At 35.6% G+C, this 8,289-nt stretch overlaps 2 protein-coding genes across 2 annotated transcripts; one reads left to right on the forward strand and one right to left on the reverse strand.

Moving 5' to 3' along the window:
• The first annotated feature begins 1,474 nt into the window (after positions 1-1,474).
• LOC21405218 (beta-glucuronosyltransferase GlcAT14B) lies at positions 1,475-4,804 on the forward strand. Its single transcript, XM_024163527.1, has 4 exons — positions 1,475-2,251; positions 3,149-3,224; positions 3,353-3,468; positions 4,053-4,804. The coding sequence occupies exons 1-4, from the start codon at positions 1,687-1,689 to the stop codon at positions 4,559-4,561; spliced, it is 1,266 nt and encodes a 421-aa protein (XP_024019295.1). The 5' UTR covers positions 1,475-1,686; the 3' UTR covers positions 4,562-4,804.
• Positions 4,805-6,001: 1,197 nt separating this feature from the next.
• LOC21405219 (pentatricopeptide repeat-containing protein At5g66520) lies at positions 6,002-7,902 on the reverse strand. The gene has a single exon (XM_010094944.2). It carries the CDS (start codon positions 7,633-7,635, stop codon positions 6,040-6,042), a length of 1,596 nt encoding a protein of 531 aa, XP_010093246.1. The 5' UTR covers positions 7,636-7,902; the 3' UTR covers positions 6,002-6,039.
• Between the last annotated feature and the right edge of the window lie 387 nt (positions 7,903-8,289).

Consider the following 8,289-nt stretch of genomic DNA (forward strand, 5'->3'; position numbering starts at 1 on the left):
ATTATAATATTATTATAATATCATATTATATGATAAAATAATAATGTTAGAGTTATTAATATAATTATGATATTATTTGTTACAATATTACTATTATATTATATTACGAGTTTGAATTTTAAATGGGGAAGATTGTAAATTTTAAATTTCATTAGGGGTATTATGAAAGTTTTATTAATTGTACAATGCTGATTCCGCACAATCTAAAAGCTAATGTTGTCTTTAGGCTGCTTTTGATTTTGACTGTAGATTCTTAAAAAATTCTTTAAAAATCACTTTTAAGAAGATTTACTAAATATTAAAATCATATTCTGCTACAAGTAGAAGTTGATTTTGGGAGGACAAAACAATACCAAACTAAGCCCTTGTCTCATATTCATCACATGTGCCTCAAAACTATCAAATTATTTTATTTGATTTTGATTTTGATTTGATGTACATGCATAAGAAAATTATCCTACCACCCAATAACTTGACAAATAAAAGCTCTTACTAAATTATGTGATATCATGCTAAAACAACTATATCCAGATAATTATGTATAACATTTATGTTCATGTAATGTAACTTTATTTGATGTCATAAACTTCTGTTATTATCTATCATGCATGTAACATTTAAAGTAGTTAATATATTAACATTTATGTTCATGATGTAACTTTATTTGATGTTACATGTCTCACATGAACTTGTACTATTATCTATCATGAACTCTCTTAATACCACATTAACTAAACACAATATATTACACGGAGTCAACGCAAAGATCACTTAAGTTCTCGTTCGTTTTGTAAATTTAAATTTTTAATTTAAATTAAAATGTAATATTTTTTGAGATCTTGTAATTATAACATAAAAAGTTATATACTATATTTTTTTAAAATTTTTAACTATAAAAATTTAAAATTTAAAATTTAAATCAATAAAATGAACTAAATTTATATATAACTTTTTTTTATATATGAGTTAACGTTTTAAGTATGTGTGTGTAAGAAAAAGAAAGAACATATTAATGCTCAGGTCCCACAGAAAGGACATCATAATAATTCTCTCCAAAGCTATTCTCTCCATAGCTGATCAGCCCCCCACTCTATGGCTCCCATGGTGACCTTAGATTGTGACTGCCACTCCCAGAATCGTAGTGGTCCAAAACCCAAAAACCATACTTTCAAATTGAAAAAAAGAAACATTCAAAAAAATAAAAGTCATATATTTAAAAAATTATATGATAAATACTCATTCACATAAGTTATATATCAGATCATAGCCGTCAATCATATTAAAATCATAAAGATTAAATAGTAAACTAATTTAACAAAACTCAATAAACTTTTAACGACTAGATCTGAATCGTTTTCATAAGATACTTTCCTCACACCTACCGTAAAATTCTCTTTATAAAATAAAATAACTTCTATCCTCTACACAAACCACACTTAATTTCAGTTCAGTCGCATTCACATTCACATTCACATTCACATTCACAAACAATAACTCACCCACTAACCTAACACCAAAAAATACACGTATAGCTAATTATTACAAGTTAAAGCTGTTCATACATTCATTTTCCTCTGCACAAACCAAAAAACCAACAGCAAAACCCCAAAACAGAGCTAATAATAATAATAATAATAATAACAACAACATCAGATTAGATCCTCCATTTTTGTTCTTCTTTGGAGAATGGAGAATAACAAGCAACCAAAGAAGAAAAACTGGTTCCTCCCCTTGATGCTCTCCCTCGTCTTATCCACTTTCCTTGTTTTCATCTTTGTTTTCTCTTCTTCAACCTCGTATTCTTCTCATTTCTACAAGACCCAAGTGAGGAAAAAGAAGAACAATGATGTTATTCCACGTTTTGTGGAATCCAAGCTAAGAATTTCTTCAGTTTCAACTGACCCAATTCCCAGATTGGCTTACTTGATATCTGGATCAATGGGAGATGGGCAAAGCTTGAAGAGGACTTTGAAAGCTCTTTACCATCCGAGAAACCAGTATGTTGTTCATTTGGACTTGGAGGCCTCGGCTGAGGAGAGATTGGAGTTGGCTGAGTTTGTGAGGAATGAACCAATTTTTGGGAAAGTGGGGAATGTTAGGATGATTGTGAGGGCCAATCTGGTGACTTATAGAGGGCCCACAATGGTCACCAATACCCTCCATGCTGCGGCTGTTTTGTTGAAGGAAGGTGGAGATTGGGATTGGTTTATTAATCTAAGTGCTTCGGATTATCCTTTGGTCACCCAGGATGGTAAGGACTTTTCACAAGCTAAAACTTTCCTTTTTTTTTTTTTTTTTTTAGCTTCTTGTTGTTTTGATCCTCTTTATTTTCGTTTTTTATTTTATTTTATTTTTTTCATCTGGGTTTTGTATGTTGATTGCATTGAGACATTGGTAGTTAATGTTAAGGATTAAATCTTTGCTAACCAGAGCAATAATTTTAATAATGTAAAAGAAATATAAGAAAAAGCACTCAAGACTACAGTGGTTTACCCTAAATGTTATAGTTACGTACACTTTAAGCTGTGTAGAATTTCATTACGAGAGTCACACCCCTCAGACTCTCTGTATTTTTCTCTGACTTAATACCAAATTTGATGCCCCTAACATAAGTATAATTAGGGAAACCGAGCGAAGGGTGATAATTAGACTCCGCACACAACCATTTAGTACCCTATTGGGCTGTGGGATTTATTAGGTCTAAAAGCTTGGCAATTTGTCTTGTTACTAATTTTGCTTCTTACTTACTATCTTGTGTTAAATAGGTTGGTTTCCCAATTTGGCTTTGGCAAAAGTCAGGCCAGGTTTAACGACCTAATTGTTTACTATTTTTGCCCCATTTCCTGACAATGATGAATTATTGTGCTGAGCTTTGTGGCTCTTGCTCTTGTCATGTATATTTTTATTTTACCACTTTTCAGTTTTCCCAAGGAAAAGTGGGGCAGGTGGGTGTCTGTTTCTAGTTTTGTTCTACTACCTCTTTTATTTAAGGCTTTCATTTGGTTTCATTTTGTTGCCAATCTAGATTTGTCTCTGGTATTGTTCCTGGATTTGGTGAAAGATAAGGAATATGGTACATTATTCTAATGGCTCAAACAGTAATATCGCCGAGTCCTCAAATATGCGTGTTTTGTTTCCTGTAATGCAGATCTGCTTCATACATTGTCAACTATCCCAAGAAACCTTAATTTTATTGAGCATACCAGTGACATTGGCTGGAAGGAGTAAGCGGCTCACCATGTCCCTTTAGTTATGTATTTTTCTGTTTAATTACGCAAACTGCAGATTAGAATGTTGAAAAATCATATTTTAGTGCGGTTACAAGATTCTTATTTATTTGATCTTTTATTAGGTCTCAGAGAGCAAGACCCGTTATAATTGATCCGGGGCTGTATAGCCTACACAAATCAGACGTATTTTGGGTCCCGGAAAGGAGGGGTGTGCCAACTGCATATAAGCTGTTTACAGGTGCGGATTTCTGTTTTCTTTCCTCTAACTATGTGAATGCAGGTTGTGTTTTCTTGTGCTGAAATAAAAAGTAGGTGAACTATAAGAAAGCATTGCATAATGCATGCACTAATAAGAGCCATTTATTTTAAGGCGTATAAGGGAATAAGTTCAAATATTGCAGCCAATCAGAATCATTGACCTGGATTCTAGCTCTGCTTTCTTTCTTATACCAAAAACAAAGGAATCTCGATATCCTTTTGCCCGGCAAGAGAGCATTTCTTTCACACTCTTCTGGTTTTAGCATTCATTTGCTTGGAAATTTGACATTGTTGTACCTTGATGTAATTACATTTGATGAAATTTCAAGTGTTCTGCCCTATGGTAAGGCACGCTAATACGTCGTATATACTGATTACGGAAGATTTGAATTGAGTTTTAAACTTGTTGCTAGTCAGAATCTGGATTGGTCATTACCTATTGAATTATGTAAAGGAGATGAGATATGGTGCATTAAACTGTTTTTTTTTTTTTTTCCTATTTGTTCATGGCTAACAAACTCCAGATGCTAAATATTTTTGGATTGTGTTTAACAACATTTTCAGGTTCTGCTTGGATAATGCTCTCTCGCCCGTTCATAGAATTTTGTGTATGGGGTTGGGACAACCTTCCAAGGATAGTCCTTATGTACTATGCCAACTTTCTCTCTTCACCTGAAGGTTACTTCCACACTGTAATCTGCAACGCTGACGAGTTTCGAAACACAACTGTGAACCATGATCTCCACTTCATATCATGGGACAACCCTCCTAAGCAACACCCACATTTTCTAACTACTGATGACTTCGAGAGGATGGTAGCCAGCAACGCTCCCTTTGCAAGGAAATTTGGCAGGAACGAGACGGTTCTTGACAAGATCGACACCAAGCTTTTGGGCTGCAATGCTGATGGATACGTACCAGGTGGATGGTTGAGTAAGCAAGGAAATACGATCTCAGATTATTTAATAACAAATACCACCAAGCCTAAACCAGGTCCTGGTGCTGAAAGGCTGAAGCATCTCATCACCGGTTTGTTAACAGCGGAGGATTTTCATGCCAAGCAGTGTTCTTGATACCTGAAGAGGACCAAGATATTGCACGAAAAGCGGCGAACTTATACTTAGTAACCAGGACAGGAAATTGCCGTCGACACAAAAATAATGATTGCGGCCCTGACTGGGTAGATATTAGATAGCAAATTGTAGGGACTTAGCTGGGTGAAAAATTGCCACTACCTTTTATAGAACATATACTTACCCATTGCATTTAATACAATATTCTTGTAGCTCAAAAGCTGAAGTGTAGTTATAATATCAAGTATAATTTGGTTCCAATTATCAATATATATATATATATATATATATATCAAGTATTTGGTTCATATATTCTGGCAATAAAAATATTTAAAGTTCTTTTAAGAAATAAAAATATGAAGGCCAGAGTGTATAAAATTATGGTCTAATATAAGTTTTGAATTCTTCTTCGAAAAATATTTTTAAGAAGTCGTATTTTATAAGTTTAACTGAAATATATTTAATTCTTATGAAAAAATAATTATTTAAACTCTTATAACTAACTTTTAAGCTCTTTTCAATTTGAATTTAAGTTTTATTGCTATAATGTTTTCTCACAAAATTTTAAATTTAATTTTTTTGTTATAGAATTTTTCTCCCATACACAGTTTAAGTAATAACTTTAGAGTCAACCAGCCAAAAACAATGTGAAACAAGATCATTACTCTACTCCATCTGCTATTTAACAAGTCAGTGAGGCCAGCTGTTCCAACTAAGTAACGAAATTTTTGCCTTCTAGTTTATTCCCTTATTTTGATTGGTAAAAGAATGTAAAATGTAATTTGTAGACGTTTAGTTGATGAATTCAGAATCATAATTTAAAATCATTCTCAATTTACGTGTGTTTTTTATGAAAAAAAATACTGTAACGAATCACGAACCATGATACGAATCCACCAACTAAACGCACTAAAGACTATTTGTGGAAAATATTTTTTATTTTTATTTTTTGTATTCTTTTAATTCCTAAACTTTAGATATTTTCAATTTGTCTCTAACTTTATCAAATTATGTCAAATATTTAATATTTCGCTAACGGAAAAATCACAATTGAAGTACAATAAAATCTTACAAACCAACTGTACTGTAAGGTATTTTAAAAGTTTGTGACTAAAATAGAATGGAGGATAAACATCAAACACTATTTGTGGAATCTCTCTCTACCTCGTGAGTCAAACGTTCTCTCCATGATTACCCAGGAGCCCGGCTTTGGCAGTTTTCAAATTTCAAACGTTTCAAAAACTGACAAAGCCCGTGAATGCATTTTTCTATGACAGAAAATGACAGAGCAGTTGAAGCCAAATTTAATTTTTTTAAAAAAAAAAGAAAAGGAAAAAGACCGCACACACTTTACTTTATGTTGAGGAAAAAAGAATTATATGGTGAAACAGTTTACTTGAATTTTTTTTTTAGTGATAGAATTATATGTTCTTACTATAAACTGTTTCAAGAATACATAACGAAATCGTCATATCAGATCAAAAATCCTCGAAGTTCACCATTTTGAATAAAGAATCAAGCATATTGACAATATTTTGTGCTTGCGGATGGCAAAGATCACCAGCAAGGAACTCCTCAACCAGACCATTCACCTCTATCACACTGCATCCAGGCTGCTTCGGCATCGCCGCTTTGGAGATCAATTTTCTGGCCCTCATTGCCTGCCTTTCCCAGCCAGCTTCTTTATACATGTTATACGAAAGAACACAGGCGCCGCAATCGTTTACTCCCATATCCACTAGCTTTCTCCAAACTCGGTTTCCAACTTCAACATTCCCATAAACTCTGCACGCACTAAGCAACGCTCCCCACACGTTGGCGTCCCACCCTCCTAGCCCTCCCATCTTCTGCTCAATGAACTTCTCGGCTTCTTCTACCATTCCAGCTCTTGCCAAAAGGTCAACAACACACGCATAATGCTCCCACCGGGGCTTAACCCCATAAATAGTGTCCATTTCATAGAATAACTTAAGGCCCTCGTTAACCATTTTCGCATGCGTACAAGCAGTGATCACGGCAACAAATGTGGTTACGGTAGGTTGAATCCCGTTTATGGCCATTTTGTTGAAGAGCCCAAGTGATTTTCTCGCATTACCATTCATGGAGAGCCCGGTTATCATGGCATTACACACTTCCACATCCTTATCAGTAATACCCTCAAAAACTGCCAAAGCCGATTCCACAAAGCCACATTTAGAGTACATATCAACCAACGCGGTGGCCAAAATCGGATTCGAATCAAGCTTATTCCGCTTAGCATAGGAGTGGACCCACAATCCTTGCGTGACAGCACCAAGATGAGCACAAGCGGTAAGAACACTAACGAGAACCGACTCGTTCGGCTTAGTGCCAACCTCTAGCATTTTTCCAAACAAACAAACCACCTCTCTGAAGTCACTCAACCAAGAATACGCGGCCATCATTGCACTCCACGACACTGCATTTCTCTCAGGCATTTCATCGAACACCTCTCTCGCTCTCCCAACATCCCCCACCTTCCCGTACCCATCAGCCATAGCCGTCCACAAAACCACATCTCTCTTAGGACATTCATCAAATACAGAGCGTGCAGTTACCATGTCACCAACAACCGACGAGTAAAACTCAATGAGCGCAGTACTAACAAAAGGGTCGTCCCGAAAACCAAATTTCACAACATGGGCATGAACCAAACGACCAGTTATCTCTGAATTATCATCAAGAATCGTACAAGCTTTTATCAATGGCGGAAAAGTATAGTTATTAGCTCTCAACCCGTAATTCAACATGTCTAAATAGCAACGAACGGCGTGAAGAGGACAGCGAGACTGAACGTACCCTCTGATCATGGTGTTATACGTGAATGTGTTGCAGTAATGAAGGTGTTCAAAAATGGAGCGAGCGTAGGAGAAGAAAGAAGCGTTGTCGGACATGGCGGCGACGGCGACGAGTTGCGAAATGGGGTTCGGGTTTTGATGGGGTGGGGAGGATTTGAGGAGGTGGGCGTGGATTTGGGCGAGTTGCTTTAAGGTTTTGCATTTTCGGGAGAGGGAAATGAGGTGGTCGGTTTTGAGGGGAGTTGTTGTTTGAATCATGTGAAATTGGAATGGCGGGTCATTTCAGTTGTGAGGAAGAGCTTGGTCAGGACTAAACTTCCAAGGTTGTTTCTGAGTATGTTTGGTTTGATGAGTTTTTGGAGCAAGACAATCAGTATGGATGTAGAATTATTTACCAAAAATAAAAGAAATATGACTAGTTCTTCCAGCTCACCGGGTTACTTCACCGGACTTTTAAAGTCTAAATTCAGTATAGGCTTTTTTGTATCGATCCCTCAACTTTTCGAATTTGACAACTCAATTCTTACTACTACACAGAGGAGTTTTTACTACACTTTGACATCGGTCATAAAACTGTATCCAGGACGTTGTAAGTCCTTGGCTTCCACGTCGGTTAAAAACGGACGTCATGCCTACGACGTCGGCTTTTAACGATGTTGAACAGTTCATACGTTGGTAGCTTATTAAGGTCTCGTTCACTTCGCAGATTTAAATTTTTAATTCGAGTTAAGATGTGATATTTTTTAAGAGCTTTTCACTGTAGTAAAAAAAAGGTTAGATGTGATATTTTCTGAGAACTTTTTACTGTAGAAATTTAAAACTGAAAACTCAAATTGGTGAAATGAACGAGGCCTAAGTGATTTAGAATTTGTTTTGTTCGCTGATTCGAATTTTTTATTTGAATTGAGATGT

Source organism: Morus notabilis, unplaced genomic scaffold (assembly GCF_000414095.1).
Source record: "Morus notabilis unplaced genomic scaffold, ASM41409v2 Scaffold74, whole genome shotgun sequence".
Taxonomy (NCBI): Eukaryota; Viridiplantae; Streptophyta; class Magnoliopsida; order Rosales; family Moraceae; genus Morus; species Morus notabilis.